Raw genomic sequence first — 13956 nt, forward strand, 5'->3', positions numbered from 1 at the left:
TTAAGTATTCACAACACCTATCTTTCTTGAGGCTTCTTGTCTTTTTCTTTGCCCTTGGCTAATTGCTGACAATTATCAATCCTAATTTTGCTCCATTGTTGTTTCTGTAAGAAAAAGTAATGAGAAATGATTGTGACAGGTGGGCTCTCTCGAGTGCGTGCAGTTTTGTATAGTTAGAAGAAACTTCAGGATAAAGACAGCATAAAAGCCTTTGATGCTTGTGATGGTTTGTTCATCTGTTGGCATGAGGTTAACTCCCTATTGAATGAAAAGATACACAAATGGAAAGTAACATAACATAAATGTAACAGATTTACCAAATTCATATTCAAATTAGGAATTGAAAAAAATAATTTTCAGTTGCATTAAACTATATTTAAACATGCAGTGAAAAAAAATATATTTTGCATGAGGAATATTTTCAGTATAGTTATTGGATTTTGACAGTTTATCTGAGAATTCAGCTAATTGTTTTTAACTATTTTAAAAATGTCTGACTTTTGAGTTTCCTTATCATTTCCATTAGATTCTCATAGAGCTTTTAATCGATTAATTGCATCCAGAATAAAAGTTTGTGTTTACTATTGATGCACAGAAAAGAAAATTGTGGGTCTAAACCGATACCGAAAATTTAGTGCACTTTGATGAAAACCGATTCAGAAATGGGTAATTCATTAAAAAAACTTTTTGAAATAGTTTTATTTAATTGTATTTATTACACACACTAAAACCACAAAAATTAAGGAGAATATATTTTAAAACAATACAAAGTATATTATTTTTCCTCATATAATCAATTATTTTTTTGCCAATCATCTAAACATTGTTTTAAGGGTTTTACTTCTGCGTTGGACCTACGACATTGGCAACGCAGTTTTTGTTTATATTTGTATGTTGTTGTGCGCGTCGACAGGCAATGCTCACTTGGCATCAGTGTCCACAGGTGTGTTGCTGAAAAAGAACCGGTTCGTTGTGTATGTGTCTGAAGCATTTTGCAGTGATAGTGGCAAGTAAACAGTAACTTTTGTGACTTCAGTTGTTGCATATACAGAAGAACCAACCCAGTATCACGCCAAAGAGTGTAACATCCACGCCGGTCAACTAAAAAATACGTGTCAGTGTCATGCTCTCCCTCCCCTAGCGTGACCATGACATGGACGAAGGTGGAGTAATTTATGGCGTGCTTACATGTTTATCCTTTTATATCAGCTAGAATAACAGCGCCAGATATTTCAGGCTTCACTAGTGTTTACGTAATGATACATATCTGTTCATACACATACACATACACATACATGTGTATATATTAAGGAAATATTTGCGTGTATATATAAATATTTATATATTATTTAAATTATATATAAGCATTTATTTTTATTTATTTTTTATCATATAGATGTATGTGTTTGTGTTTATAAACTTTTATTAAGGATTCGATTAATTGTGATTAATCGTTGAACAGCCCTATTCTCATAACTGTTAACTGTTTTGAAGCAATAAAGCATTTTTAGATACTAATTATTAATAATTACAAGTATTAGAGTAATGCAACTTATTTATTTATTTTTGCGTTATGGTAATGTCAAAGCTACAATTTTGCAAAATTATCTTGCAAATTGTCAACCAGAAAACAGGCTCCATTTTCTTTATACAAAAGATTTTTTTATGTTGAAATACGACCTAGGCATGTTTAAACAATTTAAGGGGGAAAAAGCTTAACTCCCGCATAGGACTAGCTTGTTTTAATGCCATGCACTAATACTGTAATTGACACCAGTAGAGTTTTGGCTTTTCCCATCCTCCCATCCCCTATTTAGCACTGCAGGCTCCATCTTCAAACAACTGGCTTTTTGCCCGCATTGTCTTTCTCCTAGTTAGCACCGTGCCATTGAGTTGTGAGGTCAGTCACTGGCACTTTCAAAGAAGTGTTGGAGGGCTGTTACAGACCCCTCTGAAGTGTTTACCTACACCCCTCTCTTCTGCTCCAGCCCTCCCTGCAGCCTGCACTAAGATAAATATTGCCCTCTGCAGAGAACATTCTGAGAGGCAGACAGAGGCAAGCTTCTGCTCGTCTGACAATATTTACAAGAGCTTTAAGAGGACTTAAACAAGTGTGTGAACAAAACTCAGTAGACTCGCAGTTGACTTTCGGACCGACGGTAAACACAGGAATGTTTTGAACTTTAGCTTTAATACAATATCACAATAAAGATTTCTCGGTGGAGTGTGCAGCTAAATTTAGGACACTGCCACACTGAAAAAAATGAACACTAAGCTAGTTAGCTAAACTGGCTAAAGTAGTGAATCAGCTAGTTTAATTGGTCAGATAGCTGGTCTCATGGTGTGACCATCTTAAAAAAGTATTCAAAACGATATATATATATATATATAAAATTGATTATGATTATAGTAAATCATGTTTTTTTGTGAATTTGCATCATATTTTTATAACCACAGTTGTACTTCAAATATCATGGTTAACTTTGTGGGTACTATGGTTTAAGTATAGTAAGCTTTTTATGTCTATAGGTAAAAGTAACAATTAAATGATTAACTTCTAAAAAAATTTATGTTGATGTAAATTTATATTTTTCATTTATTTTAAAATTTTAAGTATACAGTCCCGGAAAAATGAAAAGATTAAATTAAAAAATATTTTCAGTGTTTCTGAATTTATATTTAGGTAGGTGTTAGGAAAAATATATTTTTTGTTTTCAATTCTGTGAACTACTAAAGATATATATCTCCCAAATTACAAATAAAAAATATTGTTTCTATTTATTTATTTCAGAAAATGAAAATTGGAGAAACAGGCCAAAATAACAGAAAAGATGCTCTATATCTTTTCAGATCTCAAATGCAAGTTCATATTTACTTTTAAGCAATAATACAGCAGTAATATTTCTACTTGAATTTAGGAAAAGTATTATATTTTTATGGGATCACAGTTTTCTTGTGTCTTGTCATTGCTGTTGGATGTGACTACTGAGGTTTGGTCTTGTTGAAATTCAACAGACATTGGACTGGAATGGCAACAAAACATCGGATTAAATATTGGATATTTGGAATATTCTCTCAATTTTTTCTGCAGTTGTTTTATACATTTAAATGTATATATATATATATATATATATATATATATATCTTTTTTTAAAAAGCTTTGAAGAAACTTTGTCCCCCACAGTAGCAGCATGTCTGCTTGAGCTAAAATCTCACGTTAATTTGTCTCAATGCCGTTTTCCTATGTAGGTTTCTATGAAGAAAGACATATAGACCAATATTTTTCTTCATCTCTTCTCACTCACCTCTCTACCAGTGCGGGTACGAAAAAAGCGACATGTGTAACTTCTATGTTTTTGTTTGTTTAGTTTTATGCTTGTATTGCTGCCAAATAAACATTTCAGTTGCAGTCTGTTAGAAAGTCATTTTGCAGACGGTGGTTTTGGAGGTATGGAGAGGGATGGCAGGTTTCTCTGTGTGCTGCATTCATGAGACCCTCACATTAAAGCCTGTCTTTAGTGGCTCTTTACCTGGGCTCACCTCAGCAACCACCAAAACATAGGTTTAGTTTATTTACCCTTAGATTTTTGACTGAAGAGCTAATGGGATTTAAAGCTGACGCTTAAACATAAATTAAATTTTAGCGGAATTTGTATTCATGCTGTAGGTGGGTATTACGGTAAAACATACGGTCACGTTCAAGCGCTTTATATGTTCAGCATCCAGAACGTCTTGGTTAGGTTAGACGAAGCCAACTGAAAAAACACGTCTGCAGGATAAGGTTCAGTGTAAACATTTAAAACGCTAAAAGAGGTAAACAGGTGGGCCCCTAAACTGGAAACAATGGTGGGAAAAGCATGCGCTGACGGAGACATTTCCCACAAGAAAAGGCACTCAGTGGATAGCACATGACTACCTTAATGATTTATGGGGCGCAGGCGGCACTGCTCAAAGAAAAGTAGGCTCCTTAAGTCTTCACCGGAAGAACAGCAGGTTTGATCCTTTATACTCCCCTTTCAACTCATTGGCCAAGTTTTTAACCACCACGATTTTAATTCATAAATTTTAAATGTTATGTAAAACATAGTGCAGAATTGTGGTTCCGAGCTAATTAAAATTAATTTAGAATGATTTATAATTTGAGCTGTCAGGTTGGATTTTGCAGGAAATATCAGCTTGACTGATAGTTTCAACACACGCAAAGTACATAAAGCGACGTGCACTTTTGTTTCAAAGAGAGTTAGGCAAAAAATGTACAGATAAAAAGAGCATAATTTATGTTTTTGTGTTATGCATACTGTAACTTTGAATTCCTTTGCATTTCAATCGTCTTCATTTCTCGTCCTGTCATTCCAATTTAACATTCTGTGCAGCATGACTAAAACAATTCAAATTCAAGCTAATTCCCAAAATATGAATCGTGTCTCACCCTGACACTGTTGTGGGGGCGGTCATTACCTCAATGACCCCTCCCCCCCGGACTTACGGCCTGTCCAGGATTTGTTATACAGCCTCCTTCTAAAACTTTCTGAATCACGGTACTGGCGGAATGCACCCCTTTTGTCTAGAAGAAAGAAGCTCTCATCCACCCATCCCCCTTTGCACTGGATAATAGGAGGCCCCCATTCCAGCCTGTTAGACATTTTCCAGCATACATCCCCCACCGTCCCGTAAATTGAGCTTTCCCTTTGGAGGCACTAATTAAGAGCCTAATCCTCTCATCGGCAGAAAAGAGGAGGGCTGACGGGAAACCTTGCCTTGCAGTTCATTATCTATGTGTCCATTGGCGCTGACGCCGTCGCTGGCAGTACCTTTCCTGGTTGTAAATGCTGTAAAAATCGCAAGCCTCTATAAATCATCTCACTTTCTCAGCAGGACTGCCTGAGATGACCGTCTCTAGCCAAGACACTTCTGGTTAAAGAAAAGAACGCTGCCAGTTTCTGCGCTGGTGGTGAGGACGGCCTTTTTGAAACTTGTAGGCATGAGTGAAAAGCAATGTACAGCGCTGAAAAGAATGAGCCGCAGGGATATGGTAGCGAGAGAGGAAGTTGTATCCAGTGAAGGGATGCGTTCACAATGGCAAAGAATTTTAATGAGGGGTCTTATTGTCATTGGGATTGAGGCAGAGCGTTTGTGACCCGGGCGGTAAATGCTGAGTAGCGTTTCGCCGCGATTGCTTGCTTCGTTTCAGACGGCCGGGAAGACCACAGCTTGGTGTTGGACAAAGAGGCCGAACGAAAAATGGACCCAATGCTTTATGAAAAGGACAAAATTACAGAGCGTTTCTAACCCGAGGCAGTACACACAGAAATTGTATGGCCCCCTGGAGAGGGCAACGTTGAGGGATCTCAACCAGCCTGTTTGACCCCCGACTAAGGCATCTACAAGACCAATAACAGTGTTCCTCCACAGCTGTTTTGAGTTTAAGGGTTTACAACAAATTCTTTTAGATAATTCCACCAGAGCATGTTGAAGTCGAAGCCAACATTTGGGTAGATAGTCCGGGCCCTTTTTTTTCTAAATGGACTATTACCTTAACAATACTGTATCTTATCAAACATAAAACCTATCTCGGATGTTATCACTCTTATCTCATTTTAAAAATGTCAGAATCTAAACAACAAAGACGCAACTAAGATAATACTTCCCCAATGGCTCTTCAATGCGTTTAGCCCATTATGAGTTTGTACTCGGCTAGTTTTACGTATAGGTTTGAGCTATCTTCTCACAATTTCATGTGTTGACTTTTTACTTTCCAATGTTGTTTTTATCACTGATAACAGGGTCTCACCTCCGAGTGAACCCCAGCAGGGATTCCCTCAAAGGAATCACTGTGGCCCTTAAGTTCGTGCTTTGTCCTAATGTGAGAACTTCCTCCACTGCCGTCACTCCTGTTGTAAAAGGCTGTTTGGTCAGTAATGCTGAAGCAGCACCGGCCAAGCTTCTGCAAGGCTGTTAGTGCGTCCTTTGTGCTAATGGACATCCTTTGTTTCAGCTGTAGCAAAGAGGCCAGAGGGCGCCACAAAACGACGGAGAGGCCACCGTTCCCGGGAGATGTTAAAATGAACTGCCTCTTCCGTTTTTAGGTCTTAAGGGAGTACAAATCGTGAGCCTGTAATTGGAAACCTTCAATCACAGAACCGGTGAGCAAACTTGAGATTGCATTGGGAAGGAATGTTAGTGCTATTGGGAGTTGTAAATCACTAATTCAAGAAAGCACCAAATGCACAAAGTAGCTCTTAAGTGGATGCCTGAGTGCCGTTTTGAAAACCAGAGTTATCAATGCTATGACCCAGCAACATAAAAAAATAATTTTGAGATATGTTATATGAATGTTCAGTATGATTAACCCATCGATTTTGAATAACACTTGTATAGAAGCTACGTCACACGGAGTTGAATGATGCGCCATCTTGGGAGGATGGCTGCTAGTGCTTTTAATGCAGTGTTTTGTTTTTCTTGTGTGATTAGGAAATGAAAACTATGGTAGGTTGGTCTTAGTAAAACTGCAATAGCATCATATATCAAACAAAACAAATGACGATACGTATCAATACAATAATAGCAGTGTCGAATGATCCTACGAAGATGGCGACGCCGCTGCAACATGCAATATACGGCGTGACGTCATCTCTTTATGTGGAAGTACTTTCTTAATCTTGACATGTATTAACTGTGCCATTGACTCTCCTGATAATTCAGGTCTTGACCAGGTGGGAAATTGTGTGATAAGTGTAATTAGTCTTAGTGAGGCCATCATCACCCAAAAGCATCCTGTTACAGAACGCACACCAGCATCACAACTGTTGTTTCAGCCTGACGTTTCTCGAGGTGTGATACATTGGGGTAATTTGTTGGTGACCGTTAGCCGGAGCTGCCTTGAAAGATGTTGTCCTAGGACTGAGACACTGTGGAATTGTCCAGATAATTATGGTAACCAGGTTTATTAAATAACATTCACATCTATGCAGGCCGACAGCTTGCTGGAGCTGGAAATGACGTGATTGGATAGATTTGACCAGTTTTTTCACATGGCCTTAGATTGCCAGGGAGAAGCCAGCGAGGCCCTGCTTTGTAAACACTAACAGGAAAGGCACGTAAGGTCTGTTCAGAATCTGTGGCTACTGTATTTATGACAGCGTTTTCTAAACAAAGGTTCTGCTGTGAACTGAACATCTGTTACTAATGGCAACAGGAAAACTGTCACGATCTCTCGTGCGACATTGCTGGGTCTTCCGTGAGGTAAATGGGTTTTTGAAAATACTTTGCGATCACTTTTATTTATCAACTTTAATGTTTTAATCTGTTTTACTGTGTTTACTTTATATGTATTTAACAAACATTGTAATATGTTTGAAGGATTATTATCATATTAAAATGTTAAAGGGAAAGTTATCCCCCCCCAATGATCCATATGCTCACCCTCTATTCATCTTTAACCTGTTCGACTTGTTTGAATGTCCATACTCTTATATATAAGCATGTTGTAATAATGTTCCTTCTTTCTTGCGCAAGATGCTTCTAACCCAGATATATAAAGTGTACTGTATAGCTTGAATGCACATTTAATATTCATGCATTATTTAAACCTGTTAAGATTTTTCTGGTTTTGAAAAACAAGATTTTCCAACATAACAGTTATTATATTTTGGATCATGCACCAATATCCCCAGTAGTAGTTGATGTGTAACTTTGCCATCAAAACGCAAGCCATTTTGATAGCTGTCAGTTAGCGGGCATCAGTTTTGCTCATACTTTGTGATAAACCATTATAATGAGTATTAATTTCAGTTTGTGTGAAGAAATAACTGGCATATTTGTTGAAAGATACCAGTTATCAAAATGAATGTAAATAACAAACGTAAGCAAATTGATTTATAATTGTTAGTGTTATGGATGCCATAACGTAATCTACTCTGCCATTTGTCAGAAATCCTCTATTAATAAGAAATGTATCATTTTACAAACCCCTAGGGTGTTAAAAGAAAAGTCATTCACTTAATACTTCCTTTCAAGGCTGGAAGCGGTTTTCGTGCTCTCTCCTAAACCCCTAATCCTCCTGCCGCCACAACTAACGCCTTGGGAAAAAACATCAACCTGGGCTAAATAAGGATGTTATACGGTGTGACATTTCCCAGGTGCAGAACGGATTGAAAACATAAACCTCCTATTCCCCCAGAGCGTTTAACTGTTGCGTGCACTCCAACATTGATATGTTACGTTACTGTAAGTTATCAGAATCGTCTGAATCCACCGGTGGCTACCGCTTGTCTTCCATTTCCCAAGGTTCAGTACAGCTCAGGGATGTGGTGTGTGGAGCGGATTGCATGGTGCTGTGTAGTTAGGCCCCTTGCCAGGCTATTCTGTTGGAATTTCCTGTCTGAATCGACTCCCTCACGCTCATTCCCCGAGCGAGACAGAAAAGCTTTTTTAATTACACTGCTGTTGCCCGGCCTCTCAGGATATTATTATTGTTCTTGAGTGCTTCCTCTAAGATGAGCTACTCTCAGTACAAAGCCGCCTGTCTCTCGGCTCCGTAAGGACATGAAAAGTGAAGGTTTTTCCTCTGCTTTGAGTAGCCGATGATAATGCCTACCACCTGTTATTGACTTTAAAAGGACATCAAACTAACAGCCTAATCCTGCAACATAACATGGAGGGCTGGTTCTCACCCTCACCAGGTTCTGACAGGATGTTTGCCTCATTATGGGGGGACTGAAACAATAATATTTTTGATAACGTAAACACCCTCTGAAGGAACCAGAGTATAACTGTGAGCGTGAGTTTAGTTTTTGGTAGAACAGGTAGAGCATTGCGATTCCCAGGGAATACACTAGTGATGCACCAAAAGGAAAATTGGCCGAAGCCGAATAAAAACGAAACACTTGGCCGAATACCAAACATTGTTTTTTGTGTTTCTTCTGTTTATTTAGCCAATTTTTTCACTATTGCATAAACTGAATGGTCAAAATGTGTTTTTTTATATTTTGCAAGATTGTGCAATTTTCAATTGAAGTACGACGTTGGAATGCGTGTCATTATCTCCTTTGTCAGACGTCAGATTCCAGGCTTCTGATTGGCCAACACGGCTTAATGGTTAGTGGGTATATCGCCACCTGTTGGTTTGGCATGCATTTGACAGCACTCAATAGCGAGTTTTTTAGATTTTTTGTGGAGACTATTTTTTTAAACGAGGAAGGTATGAAACTATAGGGAGGGGGAAGGGTGGACTGAGCCAGGGATGGACTGACCAAGTGGTTGCAATTCGCAACCACATCAATAGATGCCACTAAATTTCTTACACTGGACTTTAAAGGGCATAACAGTTGTGACCTTGCCTGTGAAATCTTTGACATGTCTAGGTTATATTTTGAAAATGTACTTTATTATTAGAGAAAACATCAAAAAGTTACAATTGCCAGTTTTAAGAACCGACATTAAGCATAAGACACAATAGCCTCATGTCTTCTGTGTTGTACGCTCTGAGGAACAGAACGGGACAGGCCATACAAGCACACACCTGTGTGCCCTCCAGAGCGCTGGACTTTAGTTATTTTGGCTCAGGAACAATGGAGCTGTCTAGATGATGGAATGAGTCCTCTCAGGCTATACCCGCTTCTGTTCATCTCATGAGACCTTTCCATCTTCTGGTCAGTTGTAGTGTAACCTAGATTATTAATGTTTGCTAGGTTGTAGTGTTTGGAATGCTTTCGATCCAGTCGACAACTATTATGTGATGTTTATTCTTCTGCAGTATGGCATTTATGTAAATGTTATAGGTACACATTAACTGTATATAAAACAATTTTCTCAATAATTTAAGTTGTAAACTTTTATTTTTCTTTATTATAATCTGTAGATGTGCCCACCGTGGAAAAGAACAATTGTGCTTTTGTATCTTGTGGAAAAAAAATATTGGCAGAGGAGTTTGGAACGACATAGCATTGAGTAAATATTGACAGAATTTTCATTTCTGCTCCTTTTAATATGGAATATTACGTTAGCTCTGCAAGAGACAAATTGAAAAATTGCTCTTCGTAATAACTTACTTTCTATGAGGTCCCTGTATTTTATATGATCCCGCACGCTTTTCACCAGCAATCCCATCATTCTTAAAGACACATGTGTCCCATGAGTTTCCAAAATCGTAGTTAACATATTCATTGATGCTTCAGCCATGAATGCATCACGTGCACGCTTATGTAAATTGACGCATGTCCTCCTGCATGTCCTCACGCAAGCCCTTATTATTCTGACTATTACACCTACATTTGAAAATGCCTCTCAATATCCAACTCACCAAGGAAAGGGAGTCCACCTAATTGGCAAGGAAAACAGAGTACTACAGCCTGAAAGTATGCAGTCACTTTTTCCTTAAGGTCTCGAGTTTTATAAGAGGGATTTTAAGCCCTCACATCAATCCTGCATTGCAGATGCCGTGACGGTATGCTATCTTACCTGTCGCTTGCGCTTTCCGGCGTGAATGATGAAGAGATTGAGCGGTTGATCTTTTTTCCAGGACTAATTCCACTGGAAATACCAACATTCGTATCAACTGCAACCTCACAAAGTACATAAACATACTGAATCCCACAATGCTGTGATATACATGAGTTAATTTGCATCAACAACTTGATTTTAACTCATTGTTAAGTCATTAGACTCATGATAAAAACATATTTACATTTGCGTAATATTTGCTTTTGAGGTATTTATTGGACAAATTAAAACATAGCATGTCAGAGATTGAGAAAATGTGGGTTTAATTCTAATATACAAAAATACATATAAAAGGAATGGCTCGTGGAAAATAATACACACACTGACTAGAATCTTATTTGTTTTACTTTTTTGCTGTGGTAATATTTTGTGTTTTAGCCTCTTTATAAACTGTGCACAAGTGTTGTAATTTTTTGCCAAACCTCCTGAAATTCTTCTCAAATCTGAGCTTTAGTTTACACGTAAAACTCACCATGCATATATTTAAAACTCATGTGACAAGCATATACATTTTTTTAATGCATTATTAAAAAAATATTAGGAGAAAAAGCAAAGTTATCCAAAGTTAGACATTACTCGTGGCCACCACTTTATAGCTTACTAAAAGTTACGTTTACTTTTTAAATGTGGCATATTTATGCAGTATGCAGTATAGTTAGCAAGTATTTAGTAAGTAATGAGCTAGTATTCAGCTTTATTTGCATCAGTAATCACAGGGATCCAGGTGAACTAGACCTCTTTCTTTTAAGTTCTTAACTCCTCAAAGTAATACATGCTTGACAGCCATTGTGATGACTGTACGGTGTCGGGTCTGGTATGCTGACTCACACATGTCTACCCCTGATAGGCCCCTGTGGCCCTTTTCTTACCCGGCATCCTGAACTCCTCTCAGGTAGAGATAACAATCTGAGGACTTTGCCCCCATAATCTCTGTTCTCAGGTCAATACCGATTATCTGACGTGAGACCCACAAGAATTTTAATACAAGCAAGGAATGGACCCAAGGAGCTGGCCCTACTTGGCCTGTAATGCAGACGGTGCACACACACTGTGAAGTGTGCCGAAAATGTGATGATTCACGGATAAGGCCATGGAGTTGATCCAAATATAGCCTCAGGAGCTCATTAATAGCAAATAGTGAAGATAAACACGAGTTTCAAGATGCAGACAGTGCATGTCGTGCTTACTCGAAGCTCTACAACCAACACCTTAAGTAACTTTCAGTCATTAATGAAAGCGTTTTGGATTTTAAAGACCCCCTTTAAGCAATGAATCTTTTATGACAGGAAGAACACGTTTGGATGCCTTTTGTTGTCCAGACAAATCAAAAATCATCATGCAAAAGTGTATTTACTCATTGCATGTGTCAGGTTTCAATTACCTCAGATAGGAAAGAGGCAAGATATGCTCATTCTAGTCTGAAGTTCTAAATGTAACAAAATGTTATTAAATCTGCAACAAATTAATGAAATATGACTAATTTCATTTTATAGCAGTTTCCCAAACATTTTGGTCCCTTGGAATGGGGACTTTATGTATAAAAGGTGTAGTAAATTCTACTCTAATTCATAACCAAAATGTAAGAAACTAAAGAAAACGCAGAAGAATCTATGAAAAAATGTCATTGTATCCTTCATACTATCTGCGCTGTTGGGTCTCTTTTGTGATCTTTTACTTATTTTGTATTGCTAACTTGATATTGTTTTAAAATACTGTAAGGCTTCTCGTCTTTGTTGTAATATGATTTGTTGATATAAGATTTCTGAAATTTTGTTCTTTTTGCTTGACCCACAGCTCCACATTTGTTCTCCACCTTCCACACCCCAATTCCCATCGACATGCGCCATCATGAGGGAAGGTACCACTATGAGCCACATCCTCTCCACCCTATGCACGGGTAAGTGTGTTGGAGTCATCTATTCTACTCATATCTGCATTGAGTTGTCATCTACTACAATTTCACAGATTTGTTATTTGCCGTGGTCGGGTTACAGTCCAGCACAGCTTGTCTTCTTTCTGGGAGACCATTGGACAGCTTGAAAGCGAATAGTGAGAAACAAACTGCAATGATTTTATCAGTTTCATATCACACACAGATGAAAACAAGGGAAATGTGAATGAAAAGGGCCGTTAAGTACAGAGTTGACAGAATGGTGATGTGTGATTTAACAGCTTCTTCCATTCTGGCATTTTTTGGACCACAGACCCGTTTCCATCTGGTATCAGTTGTGAGTGATCTCAGTTGGACAGTTCTTAATATATAAATATATGTAGTCTGGATTGAGGTGAGTTACCACTAATAAAATAAGAAACGTGTTCAAAGAGAACTTTGGTGCAATGTATACAAAGACTAACATATTTAAGAACATTTTGTTAAACTGTCTCCCCATAATTCTCTTTTAGAGTTAAATGCTTGTTGACTAATTTTGCGATCCAAATACTTTTTTGGACCAAGTAGACATATCAGTGACCACATTACAAGATATGTAACAGGGAACTGGGCAGAACTTTTTCCTGCTCATATTGAGTTTCTGCTTTATGTAAGGTAGTCACTATGCATTTGCATATATATGTACCGATTTGAAAGCAATACATACTGTGCACCCAGTGACAGAAGAACGATTTATCACACGAGCTATAACAGATAGAGAAAGTGAACTCCTGCCTTCTCTGGTTCCTTTGATTTATGGGACTCAGCCTTGACAGAGGCCCCCTAATTCATCAAAAACATGATTCAGCTGTCCTCTACAGTGCCTGTTCCCAAATCACCTAATTATGTTGAACAGAATATTAGGAGAAAGTATAATTTTTGGGTGGACGTGGAGCTTTGCTGTAAAATGGAGGTGTGGATTGTGTCCAAAACCTAAGAGCTGCTGTCTTGTTGTCTCGCTGCAAATGAAGATATTTTGAAGAATGTCGGTAACCGAATCATAACCGTACCCGTTGACTTGCATTGGTTTTGTTTCCATACAATAGAAGTGAATGGGTACCGCCGTTGTTTGGTTACCAACATTCTTCGAAATATCTTCTTTTGTGTTTTGCAGAAGAAAGTCATACAGGTTTGAAATGACAAGGGGGTGAGTAAATGATGACAGCATTTTCATTTACGGGCGAACTATCCTTTAAAGAAGTGTAAGTGTATGTCATCATTTAAACAAAGCAATTATGCTCCAAAATGTATCTTTAAATTTCCAGAACCTCAGTTACAGCAGAATAAGAAAAGCACCCAACTTGCTTGTCATTCCATGCTTTGGTAAGCATGCTTCAATTGCTTTATTGCGATTGAAAATGAGATGTCAGTTGGTACAGATAGCCTTGTGGTTTGTGCGCTGGCACGTTCGATTCCTGTTCTTGGCGGTCCTTGGCCGATCCTGCTCCCCTGACTTCTACCAATGACATCCTGTCTATTCTCTACTGTACTATCAGATTAAAGACATAAAAAGATCTAAAATATAA

The 13956-nt window shown here is 38.0% G+C and overlaps 1 protein-coding gene across 2 annotated transcripts in view; it reads left to right on the forward strand.

The window, feature by feature from the left end:
- Positions 1-13956, forward strand: part of gli2a (GLI family zinc finger 2a) — a 64455-nt gene that overhangs the window by 23314 nt on the left and 27185 nt on the right. For both annotated transcript variants that reach the window (XM_056755632.1, XM_056755633.1), the window contains exon 3: positions 12295-12397. In XM_056755632.1, coding sequence (XP_056611610.1) covers positions 12295-12397 — 103 coding nt within the window. The remainder of the gene's footprint in view (positions 1-12294; positions 12398-13956) is intronic.

Source organism: Triplophysa dalaica, chromosome 8, assembly GCF_015846415.1.
Source record: "Triplophysa dalaica isolate WHDGS20190420 chromosome 8, ASM1584641v1, whole genome shotgun sequence".
NCBI lineage: Eukaryota > Metazoa > Chordata > Actinopteri > Cypriniformes > Nemacheilidae > Triplophysa > Triplophysa dalaica.